The sequence below is a fragment of the Telopea speciosissima genome, chromosome 3 (genome assembly GCF_018873765.1).
Source record: "Telopea speciosissima isolate NSW1024214 ecotype Mountain lineage chromosome 3, Tspe_v1, whole genome shotgun sequence".
Taxonomy (NCBI): domain Eukaryota; kingdom Viridiplantae; phylum Streptophyta; class Magnoliopsida; order Proteales; family Proteaceae; genus Telopea; species Telopea speciosissima.
Genome location: NC_057918.1, coordinates 61,437,133 through 61,457,538, shown reverse-complemented (window position 1 = coordinate 61,457,538; position 20,406 = coordinate 61,437,133). Strand labels below are relative to the sequence as shown.

Here is a 20,406-nt window from a genome sequence, read left to right as displayed (position 1 = left end):
GCATTTCTTCAGTTGTTAATCTTGCCATCATGAACTGCAAGAACTGTTCATATTGAGATTGTAGAAATCCCATTATACAGCATAAAGACAATTAAAAATCATAATTGGTAGATTGATTAAGCTGTATTTTATCTGGGTAGAAGGGGAGAGGAAACAGAGGAGAAAGACTAGAAGAGGCGGCTAAAATGGCATGTTCCGAGATTTGACATCGCTGGAATGGGATTCAGGTCGAACCTTGTCCTCATGATCCAGAGAAGCAGTGGGAAAGGTCTATGTTCGTTTATTTAGTTCGGGAAGCTCCCAATTTTAATGGGTTTTTCCCTTAATGTATGTATAGCCATGGTGATGGTTATGGATATAGACTTTCTTATTATCTAATTGTGAGTATTTGGATACTTGCAACTCATCTTCCCCAAACGATTTGGGGAAGATCAGTTGCAGGTTTTTTTTTCTTCTTGCAAGGGCAATTTTAACAATTCACATCGTATTTTTAACGGTATTAGTCATAAACTAACAGAATGAGCTTATTTGTTATCATTTGCAAATCTCAAGGGGTACGTAGAATTTTCCAAAATTGGGAGGTAAAATTATCCTTTCGTCAAACCTCAGGGGTGGTATGTGTAAATTACCCAAAAAAATTTATAAGTGACCTCTCCCCCCTCTCCCTAAAAAAGCACCCCAGATCTAAACAAAAAAATAATGGAATAAACTTCTCTAAGCTAGCGGCATAGGAGTATGCACCAAGGGGTTGCAACATAACAGTACCGTACATAGAAAGGGCAACAAGGTCATTTCATAAGAGAGATAGACACAAAAATGCTAATGCCCTGTCCCGTCGGCTCAAATAACTTTTCCCAAATATAATAATAAAGAGGTGGGCAGCAGTTTTCTGTCCGGGAGTGTGGCCTACACCAACACTCCCATGTGTCTATCTCTCTCCTCCTTAAAACAAGGGGGCAGAGGTGTCTTTTCACATGAGGAGGAGAGATATAGACTCTTGGGAGTGGTGGCGTAGGCGACACTCCCAGACAGAGATCTTTTTCCCTAAAAAGGTAATGGTTTTGTATCCTTAAATCAATTCATGAGTTTCAAACTCTTCTTGAGGTCTACCTGGTACAGATAATAGACCCAATTAAACAATACACCACAAGGACAATATTAAGGGATCCAATTAACTCCAATAATCAATTTTTCCCTGGTAAACTAAGGCTGCGTTTTGTATGCATTTTTGGAATGCATTCCAGGTCAATTTCACATCCTCATATGATAAAAACAACTATTTTTCACCTAAGCATGCAAAATTGACCTGGAATGCATTCCAAGAATGCATACCAAACACAACCTAAAAAAGAATGATAGAACGTACAGATTCAATTGGCCAACCCCCAACAAATCAACATTACAAGGGCAAAGTTGAAAGGATCCAGTCAACCCCAAAAAAATTAAATCATTACAAAATAAGATACAGAAAGAGTTGGAACAGTGGGGCTTTCTCCCATACAAACCACCAGCAGAATAGATACCAAATTGAAAAAGATGGACTCCTGAAACTGCCACAAAATTACTTCAAGAACTTTGACACAAAAATACATAAATATGGCAAAAAGGAGATTTCCCCAAGGTTTTTCTTTTTTTTTGTTGGGGGTGGGGATGGTGGATAACCCCAGGAATGAAAATAAGGCTTTTTAGTATTAACAAAGACAATAATGGAATAAAAAATATTAAATAAATAGTATTGAAACAAAGAATGAGAAAGAAGATTGGGTAATTGACTGGATGCCAAACTATGGACAGTCTAACAAATGAGGTGGATCCAACGGTATGTCAGCGAGTCGATACTGATACCAAGTTCAGGTCAATAAGTACTGCTGCTTTCAGTGGCAGATATTGAAGGGCCTTCAGATTTCACAAGATGTGAGCCCCTGCTACTGATATCAAGGCCCTGTAATCTGCCAAGCTGGTCCTGCTGCAGCATGTCTGAGAGGAGATGAGATTGGGCCGCAAGCAGGGGATGGCTTCCCATATTAGACTGGGAAGGATGGAACTGTTGTAACAGAATGTTTTGATGGCCTCCAGCACCCGGTTGTTGTGGAAGCGAGAAGAAAGGTGGGGAGGTATACTGCATGTGGTGCATTCCCAAGCTAAATGTCTCACCAGGGTTTGATATTTCCCCAGTAGCAATCTTGAGCCTCTCAACCTCCTGCTTCAGTGCTTCATTCAATGCTGCAAGTACAGTCAATATAATAAGATATGCATGCTTAGTTAAAGGATCAACTAATATTATACAATAGACAATAATTAAAATCATAGTTATCAAGGCGGCAAGGCATTGGAGAGGGTCCAAAAGTTAGTCGACACCAGCAAGGTGGACCAAGGCGACCAAGGAGCCTGGACGCCTAGGGGTCGCCTTGATAATTATGATTAAAATATCTAGACAAGATTTCACCTGATACATTGAAGTGGACAACAATATAAGATGATAGAACGTTATGAAGGAATTTGCAAGAAAAACAGAAAAGGAGAAAATTAGAGAGGAAAACACACCTATTCCTATCACTAGACATCATTCTTCTTTTTCTTTTTTTTTGGTGGATTGACACCATCACTTTATATCATTTGAATAGCCAAGTGAGCAGGAGATGAACTAGTCACCAAGAAATTAAGGCCAGCAAGGCCAACTTCCCATTAGAGTCCACCTAAGAACTTGTCTCCCACAGTAGTAGCTGATTTGTTATCTATCATCCATGCACCTATGCAATTTTTTTTCACACTCAATAGCTCTAGGTATTCTTGATTTCACCCTAAAGTCTGCTCAAAAAGTATTTTTCGTTAAATGTTGGGGCTTATTTAATTGTAAATATATTTTATTCTACATGAAGTTAGTTAAGTAGGGTGGCCACTAATCAAGGAACTCCTGCTCTTGTGTTTCAGAGTTCCCAAAATAGGAGAAATGGTCTACAGGACAATAAACTTGATATTAACATGTTCATTTTCTGGACACTCACAAAATCAGAATTGAAAACTATTTTGCATACAAAACCTGCACTCCCAAGTTCCAACCAAACCTTTAACGTACCTAGAACTATAAATACCAACCCTGATCTACATAAGAATCCTGGTTGATTTCTTCTTAAATTCAGTTTACACCTTGGGTTGCTTGATTTTCCAGCAACATTTCCCTAGGTCAGACCGACCATCACATGTTTAGAGCAGGTGTAGGTGTTGACCAGGTCAAGATGCTACACACACATATACACAGATTTCTGTATAATAATTGCAACGCCATTTATTAATTGATTCATGAGGGAAACAATCTTCACCAATTTGGATCAATTTTTGCGCAGTTCTGTAACTATTTTCCCATCATCCGAGGATAATTTTCTTTTACCAGACCGATCAAAAAAAAATCTTTTCTCCCTAAAAATATTTTCTTTGTAGAAACTTTCCTAGGAGGCAAGCACTGCCTCAATGTTTTTATTACAGAAGTTTAAAAGAGGCAGACTCAAAAATGATATTGATATTTATATAAACAGATTGGAAGTTCTCTTGTATATACTAGGTTCTGAAGTCAAAGTCAGAAGGTATCTTTAGTATGGGATTCCATCATTCTGGTACTAAGCACTATTTACAAGCATTAACATGAAGAAAGTTAGTAAAGAGGACCAGGTGAAAATCAGAAATTTTCATCATTGGTTGGAGTAAATCATTAGCTTGATACATTCAAAACAAGTGAATTAATCCACCAAACATCACTAAAAACATGAATCACCCAATGGAACTATTCACAGCATTATTTTATGTTAAAAAAATGTTTGGAACAGGATTAATGGATTAAACCTTTTATTTTATTGATTATAGAAAAAGGGAGAAAAAAAATCTAGGAATGAAACATTACCATCACGTAACTGAGCTTGTTGTTCCATAGCTTGCAACCGAATCTTAAGCTCTGTATTCTCAGCACTCAGACCCGTTGTATCTCTCTACATGAAAAGACAACAAAATAAGATTCAGTTGTTTGTAGCATTCAATCACATACAAGACAAACAGCAAGCTTGAAGAAGTTATACATCAAAACAGCATAGTTAAAGCAAGCTTGAAGATGTTATACATCAAAACAGCATAGTTAAAACAACTGGATGTAGGAAGGTGACAAACCAGCATGGCCATGTTAAACATTGGTACAGTGACTTCGGTAACCCCTGATTGTCAAGAACTAGGAAATTTGACTCTTTTCTCCATTTAAAGAAGCATTAAAGCATAATGTTTATTATAAATTAATACCATAGTTCTCACGGCGCCTAGGCGAACCAAGGTGGTCGAGGGGGGCAAAAATTAAGGCAACACCAGCAAGGCACCAATCCAGGCAAAGCAGCCTGGACGCCAAGGTGTCGCCTTGACAACTATGAGTAACACAATAACTCCTGAACCACACCTTAATCCTCAACTTCTAGAAAATGAATAGTCTCTTCTTTAGGTACCACTCACTCAACCATAGTTTTAACCCTAGTTTCAACCACATATTTTTAATCAACTGTAAAGCACTGTTTAGAATTGTACCTGGGCATGTTTCCATAAATAGGACCCACCATTACTGGTAACACTGAAAGTTTGGGATTGTGCCCCCCAGAAAAATCCACCTAAATTTCCTAACTAAAAAAATCGTTAATGTCCCCCTGCAGAAAACCATCAAACAGATCATCTGACTATGATCTACATGCTCAGATCAGCTTTGGAAAGTCCAATTTTGGCTGGTTGAACAGAGTAATAGTAATTTTTTTGTTAGTTTGTTTGTTTATTTATATGTTTTATAGGCAACAGCCATAGAATTTTATTGCTAAACCCCATATATATAACCCAAGTTAATGACTACAGCAATCCCAAACAACCCAATGCAACAGAACAGGGAATCTTAACACCCACCCAAAATTAGAAACCATAAAAAATTACTCCCACTCCACGTCTCCCACTATATTCTAAACTAGATATAGGAAAATTATATAACAAGAACACAAGTTGAAAAACACATCAACCAACATTAGATAGAATTATCTAAATTAAATCTTAATTTACAATAGGATTTTTCATACAAATCTACCACGCCTGTTATCTGTACATGACATCAGAGTAGATTTAGAGACACAAATAAAATGCAGGTATGCCTCTTACATGATGGTTCCACGATTACAAACCTGGAATAGTGTGAGTTGTGCAGAAAGAGTAGTTGCTTCAGTTTGCAGTGTCTGAACTTTTCGCTCAAGCTCTGAGATGTAACGGGCCTTCCTTTCTTTTGAGCGAGCAGCAGATTGTCGATTTGCTAGAATCCTGTATAACAAAGAATTTTGAATGCAATGCAGATTACAGAATTTCAATAGCACTAAGAACCCTAAACACTAAAATCAAATTTATAAACAAAAACTATGAAATTTCCTGCTATATCACTAACTAATTATGGAAATCAATGTACTGAAAATAATGTCATAAAACCAATCCAAAAAAAAGGCTCGAGTAGAGATTAGATGATGTAGTTCAAAAGGAATTGGAAGAAAAGAAGGACTAGCAGCATTGTCCAGCAGCCAGTAAGGAAGACCAACATAAAAAGACCCCATTGAGTTCCAGCTTTAAAAGGCCTATCAAGTCCAGTTTTGAAAGCCAGTTTATGTTTAATTTTAGGCCCATTTAATAGGCCAGTGCTGGGCCCATTAAGAGTCTTTTAAGTTGTTGCGTGGAAGGATTGCCATAGGATAGTTTCTTTGTTATTAGTTTCTATTTCAGTGACTAGATATTAATTAGGGTTTCGGTTACAAGATTTTATTTGGATTCAGTTAATCTCGGATAGTTCCTAATTTATTTCGTTACCAATTTGTAACTGGTTCTTTTCCACAGAAGAAGGGGTTTTGAAGGTTATTAATACAAGAGAGGGGCTGTGAGATACAGTGAAAGGAGAGATTCCTTAGGTCTGTGAGAGACAGACCAAGGCCATAGGTGAGAGGCCTTGGTCATTTCCCTTCCCTTTCTTGTTCACTTCTTCTTCCTCTGCCCTTTCGATTCCTACTTGTTTCTATTTTACTGTTATGCAACTAATCCTTTTACTGAGAGAAATCAAGGTGTTGTTGACTACTGGAGTTGTTGCTGATTGTTCTTTGAAGACTATTATACTGAGATTCAACAGATGCTGGCCCAGAAAGTGCTTCCCCTTCCTTGTGGCTGTACCGTAATGGAGATTTCTGCAGCAGACTTTGTCCCTTTGTAACTACAAATCAGGTGAACAGATCCATCTTCTGGTGGTCTATCAACCCCCCTTAGGACACTCCTTCACTGGGAATTTAAGCCTAATCCAATGGCTGGATAAGACAGCGCATTGTGAGTCACTATTTTGTTCCATACCTTCTAATTTTGAGTTCTCTTGCTATCTGTTAATCCAGCCATCAGAACTGGCTGAGATTTTGAAGGGACACTTCCTCCTACGAACCCAACACTCGACTGGATTGGTTTCCCCAACAAAGGAGTCTAAGTACTAATTTGAGTCTCACTATCTAATTTTGAAAACCACCCATAAGTGGTCAAACAAGGAAAGTGGGACTTGGAGGGAGTGAGGGACAGACTAATTTTATGTGGAACGAGATGTCCATGTGTATTAAGAAGGTGGCTAAAGAGGTCCTAGGGGAATCAAAAGGAAAACGTCATTCTCCTAGGGAGACTTGGGGGTGGAATGCTGAGGTCTAAGTAGCCATCAAGACTAAGAAAGCTAGTTTCAAGGCATGGCAAAAGACAAAGGATGTAGAAGATCTAAAATGGTACAAGACTGCTAGAAATGAATGTAAGAAGATTGTAGGGAACGCAAGGGCGAAGAAATACGAAGATCATTATAACAACATGAACACTAAGGAAGGAGAAAAAACCTATATATAAGATAGCTAGACTGAGGGAAAGGATGAGTAAAGACTTCGACCATGTTAAATGCATTAAAAGTGATGATGGTGGGTTCTACTAAAGGATGAAGACATCGAGGAGAGATGGAATGGGTATTTCTACAACATACATAATGAAACTAATCTGAGTTATAGTGGACCGGAAGTAGGCACTACACATCAAGTCACATGTCAGAGGTATATATGTAAAATTAGGGTTTCTGAAGTAAAAGAAGCACTAAGAAAGATGAAAATAGCCAAGGCTCTAGGCCTAGATGGGGTCCCAATAGAAGTATGGAAGAGCTTGGAAATCTGTGGCTTATCTTGGTTAACTAAGTTATTTAAAAAGATTATGTACACTGAAAGAATGTCAGATGAATGGAGGAGAAGTATTGTGGTCCTGATTTACAAAAATAAAGGTAATGTCCAAAGTTGCAACAGCTATAGAAGCATAAAACTAATGAGTCATACTATGAAATTATGGGAGAGGATTATTGAAACAAACGTGAGAAAAGAGACCACCATTTTTGAGAAGCAATTTGGTTTTATGTTAGGGAGATCCACAACTGAAGCTATCTACCTACTTAGAAGACTCTTGGAAAGATTTAGAGAAAGCCAGAAAGATCTCCATATGTTCTTCATTGACCTAGAAAAAGCTTATGACAGAGTTCCTATAGATTAAATATGGCATGGCTAGGGAGGAGAAAATTTTCAAGTATATATGTGGACATAATTAAAGATATGTTTGATGGTGTGGTGACTAGTGTAAGAACCGTGAGGGGTCAAGGTAGTGAATTCCCAATTACAGTTGGACTACATCAAGGATCAGCATCAAGCCCTATTTGTTTGCGTTTATCATGGATGAGTTAACCAGAGGCATCTAAGATGAGGTTCCTTGGTGCATGCTTTTTGTTGATGACATTGTTTTGGTAGATGAGACGAAAGCCGAAATTAATGCCAAACTAGAATTATGGAGATCAACCTTGGAATCAAAAGGTTTTAAGATAAGTAGAACAAAGACGGAGTATATGGTATGTAACTTTAGCAACTCTCGAACAAATAATGAGGTGAAAGTTGATGAGATGGAGATTCCGCAAAGTGGATTTTTTAGGTATCTAGAATCAATCATCAGTAAGAAAGGTAATATAGAAGATGATATCTCACAGAGTACGATGGCTGAAGTGGAGAGGTGCATTAGGAGTGTTATGTGATCAATGGATTCCTTTAAAGCTTAAAGGAAAATTTTACAAGACAGTCATAAGACCAGCTATGATGTATGGTGCCGAGTGTTGGGTTAGATATCTAGGATCAATCATCAATAAAGAAAGTGATATAGAAGATTATGTCTCATAGAGGGTTATAGTAGGATGGCTGAAGTGGAGAGTTGCATCTGGAGTGTTATGTGATCGATGGATTCCTTTAAAGCTTAAAGGAAAATTTTACAAGACAGTCATAAAACCGGCTATGATGTATGGTGTAGAGTGTTGGGCAGTTAAGAAACGTCATATAGATAAGCTAAGTGTAGCAAAGATGAGGATGTTGAGATGGATGAGTGGCAAAACCATGAAGGATAAAATAAGGAAATAAGGAATGACAATTTTAGAGCTGGTTTGGGAGTAGACCTGATTCAAGATAAGCTACGAGAAAGTCGCCTGAGGTGGTATGGCCATGTTCGCCGGATGCCCCAGTTCGTAAGAATGACTTGATTCAAATTGAAGGTACTAAAAGAGCTAGGGGCAGGCCTAAAATGACCCCAAGAGAAGGGCGAGGAAAGACATGCATACTTTAGGTCTTGTTTATAGTATGGCGTCTAATAAAGCTGATTGGAGGGCAAGGATCTGTGCAGCAGACCCTGGTTAGTTTTTAGACCGATTCGTAGTTGTGGTTGTTGCGTTCCCTTTCCTTTATTCTTATTATTAATGGGTTTTTTCTTTGTCCTCGTAAGGATCCGTGTAGCCAACCCCATTTTGTTGGGATAAGGCTGAGTGTTGTTGTTGTACATTTTTTTAATCAACTCTAAAGCACTGTTTAGAGTTGTACCTGGGATATGTTCACATAAATAGGCCCCACCTTTACTGGTAACACTGAAAGTTTGGGATCGTGCACGTATCAGTTAACTATTTTGGGAGCCTGGAATTTTTCTGTTTTTTAAAGTCTTCTCCGTTCAGCCGACAGTGAGCATTATTACTGTTCTTTTCTGAGGTTGGGAACCCATATCAACACTATATCAGACATTCAGACCTGAGAATAGGCTGTGTTGTTCAGACTTTAATGTTGACTTGCTGCTGTCATAGTATTTCCCTGTTTTCCCGTGGCTGGATTTGACTTTTAATCCTACTGTTAACAGCACCTGAGATCCAACCGTAGGGGTTGGGAAATCTGCGACCTAGCTCTTACATCATTAGAGGGTTGTTCTAGGGCTAATATTAGTGTTGTGAGGGCCAGGTGATGGGCTGACTGGTTTCTTGGTAATTGCATGATAACCTGCCAGTTGCCAAGCTGGATTTTCAATAACTAAATTGAACATCTTTTACAATACAAGTTCCAAAATTTTAATGATTTATGTATGTGAAATGTCCAAATCTTTACTGAACAAACTTATTATGAAATTCAACATTATAAACTTACACGCAGCTGAACTTGACTCAGACTTACCCCAAACAGTTGCCAGCTACACGAAAGATGTTCTACCACTTGGCTCTATTTTTAAAGTGCAAGCTTATAGAGCATATTTTTCTGCTAATCTTTACGTAGAAAACAGAACTATAGAAGTAGACAAATGCCAGGCAGAGAACGAAGCTTTACAATAAGAGAATACAAATTTAGTAAAGCCATTTGGTCTATCACCTAGCCAAGGGAACTGCCTACTTGCTAGATGACTCCCTTGAACAGCATTAATGATTATAAAATTGTATGGGAAAGATAAATATCTCAAGTTAGGAATTTAGAAATATAATAGGCATCACACATTTTAGTGAATCTAGAATCAGGTATTCCAGGAGAGTTTCTACCTTATAGAATATGTTGGATATGTGATGCCTAAGAGTGTGTCATAATAATAATGGAAGGGTTCAAGTAAGTGCTCAGGGAGGGAGCTGGCAAACATGCCTTAACCTCGGTAAATGAGCAAGGATCCGCAGCATCTCTTCCCTTTTCTTCAGTTCATACTTTCTTCTCTTTAGTCAGTGTTTGTTTCATTGTAAAATTTTCCTTGCAAATGAATTTTTACATCAAAATTTACTCCATGCAAAATCTTTCTTATCTTTTAATATCATTTTTTACATTTGACATTGAAAGAAACGGCGTAAGATCTTATTTTACATGAAAATTTAACTTTTTCACCTTCTTTACATTGAGGATCAATTTGTTTCCAGGTAAAAACTGCATAAACAGAGGATTTTAAGTAAAATTCTGATTTTGTTCTCATTTTACATGCCAATATTCCTCACTGATTTTTATAAGGAAAAAATAGAACCTTTTTCCTTCTTCATTTCATCATCTCCTTTGCAAAAGGTCAAAGCAGAAAAGCTGCAAAGATAATTAGCTTCCCCAACTCCAAAAGTACTTTTAGGTCAAATGATTGCCTAAGTTAGCTGCCAATGCATCGCCTAAATTGAAATCTTCATTTCTAAGTAATCTAGAAACTCTAGTCCCCATTTGAGAAACAATAACCCAAGTAGATCTTGCAACTGAAAACATCCCCTAGGTACGGCCGTCATCAATTTAGTACCAGCAATCTAGTTGTCCTGCACCGGATGGGCCATGAATCCTTCCGAGAAATGGGCCTTCAAATTGCAAATCAATTATCCTTCTGGACATTCAGGAACAACCCCCCCCCCCCTTTTACTTTTTATTGATTGAAGACAAACTTTAAAGTTTTACGCTTCCATATAAGAGTTAGTGACATGCCAACTAAACACAAAAAAAACAAGTCTATTTTACTTAAAAAACGAATAAAGAAGGCAAATCAAGCTTCAAGTACAAAACCCAGAAGCAGCAACCAGGCATACCATTGAAAGAGAAAATGGTAAGAGAAATTAAAGAAAGCACACCTTTTGGCTCGCTTGGGATCTAGAGCCCAAAGCTCAGCAAGCTTATCAGGAGCCATTGCCTTCTTGGCCTCCATTGTTTCTCCAAACAGAGACTGCTCTCTCGAGATCGAAGCCCCATCAACCGAATTGCTATGTCGATGCCTTGGCCTCCCATTCTTCTCCCCATCATTGTTCTCATTCTGTGAACCTCCATCACCACTGCCACCTGCTCCATCTGCCCCACCTGCTCCATCTGCCCCCGTTCCTCCTCCTTCATTACTCTGACCCACATAATTCCCTGCAAGGGAAGCGACATTGTCATCGTTGATTCGAGAATCTCCAGCCTTGTTTCCTTCATTTGGGCAATCATTAAATCTGGATCCAAGCTTCTCAATGTCCATATAAGTGCAGAATAGATCGTCCTCAGATCCAACATCTTCGAAACTCCCCGTGGAGGCGTCAAATGTTTCGTTGATGAGATCCATGTCATCTGGGATTCGGAAATTTACCTCAGAGTGGGCTCGCCGATGGTGAGAACCCCTGAAGGGATGGCTGCTCCCGCTGCTGCTGCTGCTTCTAGGGTTTCCCAGATTGGTTGACGCTTTGGACTTTTGAGCATTCAGGGAGGAGTTGGGATTTGCAGGATCTTGCATTTCCATGGCTCTCTCTCTCCCCGTGTTCCTCCTCTTGCTCCAATGGCTGTCGCTCTCAATGTCTTAGCCGAACAAGAGATTTAGATTTGTCTTCACCGTCATTGTAAAATGCAATGCGGGAAAGAGAGAAGGAATGGAAAGGTCACGTTATAAATCCATAGAAATGATTACTTGCTTAGATTTGGTTTGTCAAAAAAGAAGGAAAGAGGAAGATTTTCGGTTTGCGTTCTTTTTCCCTATTTTGTTTCTCTCTGTTATCGGCTTATAATTTAAACTTTTAAAATGGGATTTTAATTGAAACGAGTAACGACCATGGTTTTAATAATCGGCCGATGCCGATGCCGATCCGTATCGGTCTAGATCGGATAGGTTTACCCCTGGTTCTTTTGAAAATTTGAATTTTTTTACATTTTTACCCTTCTTTGTACCGATTCACCAATACGAATCGGTCGATCTGATACCAATTCCTCAAACCATGGTAATGATTGCTTGGGAGGGTTGTGTGCCTGCAAGGTGACATAGTTAGTTCGATTCGATTTTGGTTAGGTAACCGAGCACCTAGAGCATAAATCAATCCATATCAAAATCGGATAGATGACTAATCAGTCCTTAAAATTCAAATTTTAGTTATTGATCTGGTCTGTTTCGATTAGGGGTGTAAGTTTGGCCTTGTTGGCCCAAGCCCGCCCTGAGCTTGAACAGGGCCTGGGCCTGGGCTAGACTTTTAACCCTGAGGGCGGGTAAGGGTTGAAATTTCAAGCCCTAGGCAGGGTCGGGCTGAGCCAAGGCTGAGGCCTTGGGCTAAGCCTAGCCCAGCCCGGCCCTATGTTAGGTTATGCATTACAATTTATTGCTTACATCTTACAATTGTTGTTTAGTATCTAATTATCTATTGGTGTACCAAAAAAAAACTAATTATCTATTGAACGAATATATTAACCATTTTAAGATTGAGCTAAGTTTTTTAACCTAAAGAAAAGTGTAATAGTCAATTGAGTATGAAACAAACCAATACCCAATCATATGTGTCTCATTTATTTTAATGCATTGGACGACATAAATGGTAAAAAAGCAGGGCAAGTCAAGGCCAACCTGGCCCAACGCAACCCGATCAGGGTCAATCAGGGTTAGGCTGGGTTGGGATGAGCTCGACAGGGTTGGGCCTGGGCTGAGATATCTCAACCTGACCTAGGGCGGGGTTGGGCTTGGGTTGAGCTAAGAGGAGTCAGGGTTGAAAACCCAGCCCTATTTCAGCCCTAGTTTCAATTCTTTTATCGGTTTTAATTTTAAAAAAATAATATATGAGGCATAACAGGGAGTACCCTCGGTGTTTGATTTCACTTCGAACACTATGCATGATGTAGTTAGTACAAAACAAAAGGGTTAGCCAAACATGTTATCACCCAAACAACATATAAGGGAGAATATTCATACGTTTTAACGGGAGCATCTAATGTTGAAAGCTTGATCATCTAAGGGATATCCCCAGTGGAGTCATCATTGTAGGTATCGCAGCCTCTGGATGCGGGCTCCTATCCGCCTTGCAGGCAGGATCCGTGAGTTTTCTATGGCCCCTTTGGCGACCATGGCTCTTCTTCTCTATATTGAATTGTATGAATAATCATGGGGATTGGGATAATGCTTCATAATTAAAAATAAGTTTTGTCGCCGCCTAGGATTAGGGCCTAGGACCCAATGGGTGCAGCCCTATCTGAATGAACAGAGAGAGCTATGTGATTCCATCTAGTCTGGTCAGAGATTGGGTAAGGGGCAGTTACGATAATGGGAAGGTATTAACACCCCATCTCGTCCGGCCGAACTGATCTTTCTATTAGATGCTAAGTATCGAATAATCTCCTTTTATAGTAATTCTATAACTACATATGAGGCTAAATAATATGCACATGAGAAATCAAGTCCATGGTATTTACATGCACCTAATCATGGCCTACTTTTGCATGTTAAAATATGCATGAAATGTACCAATTAATGTATACACTAACACGATATACATTAAAAGTCTACATTGTGCCAAAATGGAATATGACAAGTATATACCTTTATATGAAAGTGCAAGGGACTCTGTCTGTCAACTGTCTCCCGGCTCAGGTGGAGAAGGATGGTGGAATCGCTTTCCTCGTATTCGGACCAATCGATGGCTTCTGTCAGGGGCCTTTGTCACTTGGGCAAAGTAATGGCTAATGAGAAAGGTTGTGTTATCTGTATACGGACAGTGTAACACTCACAATTGGCCAAAAGTCAGGAAAACATGGTTATGAACTAGTCAATCTTCAAGTAGGGTTATCAACCCATACTAGCCCGGCAAAATGGGAATTCAAGGCGACAAATTGAAGGAAATGGGGTGGGGAACTCTCTCTCCCACCCTTCTCTCCTCTTTTCTTCTCTATTGTGAGGGTGAGGGCCATGTGGTTGCGTCACCACGCTGACGCTCGCGTGTGTTTCCCCCCACATGTCCATGGCACCATTGTTTAACAACCGCAGCGTTGCGGTAATATATCTCTTCCATAGGTGAGATTTGGGGTTTTTGGGGTTTCTGGGATCGTCCTATGTTCAGGATGCAATTCCTATGTCCGTGTCATGTTGTCATCATTGACTGGGGAGGTGACAAAAATTTAGTGTCTATAGTTTGCCCCTCTTTGGTCGAGATCTATATCACAGTCGTAGAGCAAAGACAAAAGAACATTTGATTTTGTCACCAAGAGCATGTACTATTGGCGCCTTGCTCAAGGGCGACGGAGTTGCAATGCGAACCCATGAGCGGTTAATCTTGATGAAAATCGACCGATAAACCACGCTTAAAATCAAATACGATAAAAACTGATAATTATGTGAGGGTGATGTGGCACTTCTCAACCGTATGCAATCATGTGAGGGTGATGTGATACCTCTCGACCGTATGCAGTCATATGAGGCTGATGCGACACCTCTCGACCGTATGCATTCATGTGAGGGTGATGCGACAGCTCTCGATCGTATGCAATCATGTGAGGGTGATGTGGCACCTCTCGACCGTATGCAATCATGTGAGGGTGATGCGTCACCTCTTGACCGTATACAATCATGTGAGGGTGATGTGGCACCTCTCAACCATATGCAATCGTGTGAGCGTGATGTGGCACCTCTCGATCGTATGCAATCATGTGAGGGAGATGTGGCTCCTCTCGATCGTATGCAATCATGTGAGGGCGATGTGGCACCTGTCGACCATATGCAACCATGTGAGGATGATGTGGCACCTCTCGACCATATGCAATCATGTGAGGGTGAGGTGGCACCTCTTCGACCGTATGCAATCATGTGAGGGTGATGCGGCACCTCTCGACCGTATAGGAGTCATATGAATAAAAAATGGGCCAAAAATCAGTTTTTATAAGCAATTGGTCCTAGGGGCATTCATGGTGCTGCGGTTATATCAGTAAGTTTACCACGGTGCCGTAGAGAACCTTCTGCGGCTTCGGGACATGCGGCATTGCGGTAATTTTTGTGCAACTCTTTTACCGCAGCACCACAGAGGTCAGGGCCTTTTCTATAAAAGAGAAGGCCCTCCCCCCGCCCCATTTTCATCTTCAAATTTTGTAGCGAAACTCTGCCGTTTTGTCTCCAGGGCTCATTTTCAGTCCATTTCTCTCTTTTTCATCTTAGTCTTTGTTCATGATGAGTCATCGTAAGCATGCGCGGGCCAGCCGTCAGGGTCCTTCTTTGGGTACCACTGACACAGACGGTCGGGCAGTATGGTACACTTCAGGGGAAACCCTGAAAGACACGAAGCATCATCTCTGTTGCGTTGTCTAGGGACAGCTCAAGCAAGTATGTCTCTGACCATTTTATTTCTTCGTTTATTTATTTATTTTTCTACATACATGGAATTCTTGTCCATCATATTAGATTTCCTCTTAGGCACCAATAGATACTAGGGGTGTAAGTTTGGCCCTGTCAGCCTGAACCCGCCCTAGCCTGCCCTAAGCCCGAACAAGGCCTGGGATGAAATATTTGGCCCTGAGGGCGGGTCAGGGCTGGAAATTTCTGGCCCTGAGTCAGGGTCGGGTCGGGCCAGGGTTGGGGCCCCAGACTAAGCCTGGCCCGACCCGACCCTGTTTTAAGTTATACTATAAAATATATATTAATATGATAAATATATTATAGACTTTAAATGTCACCCACATTTTGTTATATAATATATTATATATGAAGATAATAAGTGATATAATACATTTTATTATAGTGTTATTTTATAAAAAAATTGATAATTTTTTCCCTGACCCATTCCAGGCCATGCATTTCCTTCCCCCTCCCATGATCAGGGCCAATCAGGGTCAGCCTGGTCCGACCTTGAGGGTGGGTCAGGGTTAGATTTTTCAAGCCCTGAGTCAGGGTTGGGTCGGGTCTGGGCCTAACTAAAGGGACTCAGGGTTGGGCCAAGGTTTTATAAAGCACGGCCCAACCTGACCCTATTGCAACCCTAGTAAAGACCACCCTAGGCAACCCATGGTACACCAATTGAGATAGGACTCCCAGATACCACCTTAGGTACCTTGTGATACACAAGTCGAAGTAAAATCGATGGATACCACCCTAGACATCCAATGGCATGCAAATCGAGATAAAACCAATTGATACCACCCTAGGCACCCAACAGGCTTTAGCTCATGAACCCACTCACGGAAGATTAACTCAATCTCGCTCCTCGTCCTATCTCGAGGCTCATGCCAGGCTTAGTCAAATCCCTGATATGAATATGAGCTAGCTCACTCATATCAACTCCGGAAGTTATGCGTGCAACATCGTCGAAGAATGCTCTTGGATTGGAGAAGTTAATAAATACTGTTGTTACTGAAGTGGGGAAGGATAAGGACAGATCAGAGGGAAATCAAACTATTGCAACTTCAATAGACACAGGGAAAGATGGAGCCAAAATAAGTGATTCCTTGAGAAATGATTCTAATGAGTTGATAGTGGTGAACGACCAGTCTGGTGGTTTCACCAAGTATGACGTACATAGATAGCTAAGCACTGATGTAACGTGACTTTAGGGAGCGCAAAGCAAGTAGGGTCCTTTTTTTTAGGGAAACCTTCCCTCGAAGCTACGATTGAATCCGCCATTCAGCTTCTATTGAGAGGGGAAAGTAGAGAGAAGTGTATGACTTCTGTTGAGAGAAGAGTCACTTCTATCGATGCTAGCCCGGTGCCATAAACCAACTGTTGTCAGGATGGCCAGTGGGAGAATGTAGTAAATGAATGTTCCAAAGCCCAAAGAGGCTGTCGGTCTTACACCCACCTTACTCGTTTAGGGGGGATCTTTCACTTTACCAAAAACTATCACCTCTAATAGAAAAAGTACTTGCTTGACCCTACGTCTTTGTTCTACTTGTTTAGGTGCTTTTATCAATTGCCCGATGCGACTGTAGAAGTCCGAAAAAAAATATAGATTGGAAGATCTCTTAGAGATGAAGATCAGCTAAGGAAGTAGTTCTCTCTTGAAAATATATATTGATTGTGCATAGGGGCGAAAGTGAGCCTTTGGCTCGCCCTGTCCCCCCCCCCCCCCCGAGTAAATAGTAGAGTAAGGCCGTTACTTGTTTAGGGTTGAAGCTCCACACAAATCGAGGTAAAATCAACAGATACCACCCTAGGCACCTAATGGCACACAATCGAGATAAAGCCAATAGATACCACCATAGGCACCCAATGATACGTAAATCAAGGTAAAACCAATAGATACCACTCTAGGCACCCAATGGCACACAAATCAAGTTAAAACCAATAGATACCACTCTAGGCATCCAATGGCACACAAATCAAGATAAAACCAAGATATACCACCCTAGGCATCTAATGACATGCAAATCGAGGTAAAACCAATAGATATCACCCGAGACATCCAATGGCACATAAATCAAGATAAAACCAATATATACCACCTTAGACACCTAATGGCACATAAATCAAGATAAAACCAATATATACCACCTTAGGCACCTAATGACATGCAAATCGAGGTAAAATTAATAGATCCCAACCTAGACACCTAATGGTATGTAAATCGAGGTAAAACCAACAGATACCACCCTAGGCACCTAATGGCACATAAATCGAGATAAAACCAATAGATAATGCCCTAGACACCCAATGGCATGCATATCGAGGTAAAACCAATAGATACCACCCTAGGCACCCAATGGCATGCAAATCGAGGTAAAATCAATAGATACCACCCTAGGCACCCAATGACACACAAGAATTTGATAGATTTAAACTCTAAATATGAAATAAAAGGTAAATAATCAAGAATTTGACAAATTCAAAGTGAAATGCACTAATCATATGATCAAACTGTCCAAAAAAGGTCAAAGATGAAACTCCCATAGCTAATTAGCTATGCATGCAGAATTTAGAGATTGATTAAAGTTTAATTCATAAATTAACCCATAAATTACATCACATGAAAGAGAAAATCTAGGACTAGGGTTCCTACCTTGTGTTGGAGAACAGCTGAAGCAGTAAGCAATAGCGGGTCAGCAGAATCCCCTTCAGGTAAGCCCAGGTCTTCTCTCACTTCTTCTCTTCTTTCTCCAGAGCTTAAATCCTGGTTGAGATATGAAATAAAATGAATTATGGAGATGATTTCCTATTTATACTTATAAGTTATTGGGGCTTTTTTTCCTGAATAGCATTAATAATTAAATCACATTAATCTCTCTCATCGGGTTGGGTGGCCCACCATCTCCACTCTGTAAGGTATACAAAGTACTTGACGGATCCCACAATGTGGTGAGACACAAGCAAGAAGACCCGCCATGAGGCATGTGGGCCCCACAGCAGATTAATGTAATTTGATGTACAGTACCACTGGATGATCATGGATTGTCTGCTTGGATCGACTGGTGGATGTTACAGTACCTAATTAGTAGCTACAGCTTCAAGGATTTTAACTGTAATATTTGTAGGCTTAAATACTCACCTCATGGTCTTCAACAAGCATGGTTCACACATCACCAATGTCAATGGAAGCATCAGTGGGTCCTACATTATTAAAATAATTAATGACCCGGTTAGGTGGAGGTATGACAGAAAGAGAGAAAGCGTGAGGCTTGTCTAAAGAAACTACAATAGGAGGGCTCAAAAAAGTAAAAGAGAATGAGAAAGTACAAAGTTACTAAAACTAAGGCCCATTACACTCAACCTAAGAACCCTCAATAGATATTTCATCAAAGAAGTGGATACCCTCCCTTATTGTGGATTTAATAAACTACGGTACAATGAAATCTCCCACAAACTAATGTCAGGTCTTGAAATCTTCTTTGTAGATGAAGTGGATTGGTTGGAGATCTTTCAAGAAGATCATGTGGATTCCAACAAATATTGGCAAGATGAAGCAACATCTTTTGACATTTATTCGAAAGAGCAGTCACTGTACTAGATGAGGATGAAGATTGGGTTCCAAACCCGCAAGCAACGATCCATCTAGCTGAAGGAGCTATACCCAATTGGATCCAGTTTTTGGAGTTCCGCTTCTACGATGACGCCGATAGTTCGAGTTTTAGTCCTAGTTTCAATTCCAATTCTTTTAGTTTCAGTTCAGAGTCTGAGCTTGAGTCCTATTCTTCTTATTCTAGTTCTTCTGAGTCTAGTATATCTGAGTCTGATTTAGACAGTGAATTTGACTTCAATGAATTACTTTCTTCCGCCTGCATTATGCCTCTCCTTTCTTACATCAATGAGGACGAAATGCTCAATGATCCTCTAGCCAATCTCTTAAAATAATACAAAAGTCTGAAGAAAAGAAAACTCAATCTGTTTCTAAGAGTTTCAAAACCATTAATTTGAGATCACCAAAATTGCCAAGATAAATAAAAAAAAGGCTCAACATTGAATGAACAATAGGCCTAGCCTCTGATTGAACTTCTAAAAGAATTTACGGACATGGTCATATGATGACATGCCTGGTATTGACACCAACATCGTCTACCTTTATATCCTGGAGTGAAAAAAATTAATATGGATGAGACCAAAATGGATTTTGAAAATCAAAGAAGACAAATAACTCAAAGCAGGATTTCTAGAGGTAACAGAATACCCTGAATGGTTTGCCAACATTGTGTTGTTACTTAAGAAAGATGGACGAGTATGAATCCGTGTAGACTTTAGGGACTTGAATAACGCCCGAACAAAAGATGACTTCCCTCTACCTCACATGGATATACTCGTAGACAATACATCCAAATAGGCCCTTCTATCTTTTATGGACGGGTTCTTAGGGTTAACTAGATTAAGATGGCGCCTAAAGATAAGCATAAGACATCTTTTATCATTTAATGGAGAACATATTGTTACAAAGTAATGCCATTTGGACTAAAAAATGTAGGGGTAACCTATCAAAGGGCGGCAACCACTATCCTTTATGACCTAATGCCCAAGGAGGTTGAGGTCTATATTGACGAAATGATCTTCAAATCTAAAGAACATGAGGGACACGTAGAAGCCTTAAGGAAATTCTTTGAAAGAATTGAGACTGAACACCAAAAAGTGCGTATTTGGAACCACTGTGGGAAAACTCTTATGGTTGATATTCAATCACAGGGGCATTGAAGTAGATCCCACTAAAATCAGGGCAATTATGGACATGCCACCACCCAAAACTAAAAAAGAAATCAGATGCTTCTTGGGGAGAATCCAATACATCAGTAGATTCATTGCTTGGTTAACAGGGGTGTGCGAACCAATTTTCAATTTGTTAAAAAAGAACGAACCAAAGGAATGGAATGAGCAATGTCAGATAGCATTTGAGAAAATCCA

The 20,406-nt window shown here is 40.0% G+C and overlaps 2 protein-coding genes across 2 annotated transcripts; one reads left to right on the top strand and one right to left on the bottom strand.

The window, feature by feature from the left end:
* Positions 1–1,687: 1,687 nt before the first annotated feature.
* Positions 1,688–11,680, bottom strand: LOC122656851 (transcription factor RF2b). Its single transcript, XM_043851528.1, has 4 exons — positions 10,961–11,680; positions 5,190–5,322; positions 3,896–3,980; positions 1,688–2,223 (listed from the first exon to the last, which is right to left on the bottom strand). The coding sequence occupies exons 1-4, from the start codon at positions 11,596–11,598 to the stop codon at positions 1,856–1,858; spliced, it is 1,224 nt and encodes a 407-aa protein (XP_043707463.1). The 5' UTR covers positions 11,599–11,680; the 3' UTR covers positions 1,688–1,855.
* Positions 11,681–14,470: 2,790 nt separating this feature from the next.
* On the top strand, positions 14,471–14,914 carry LOC122655381. The gene has a single exon (XM_043849579.1). It carries the CDS (start codon positions 14,471–14,473, stop codon positions 14,912–14,914), a length of 444 nt encoding a protein of 147 aa, XP_043705514.1.
* Positions 14,915–20,406: the final 5,492 nt, after the last annotated feature.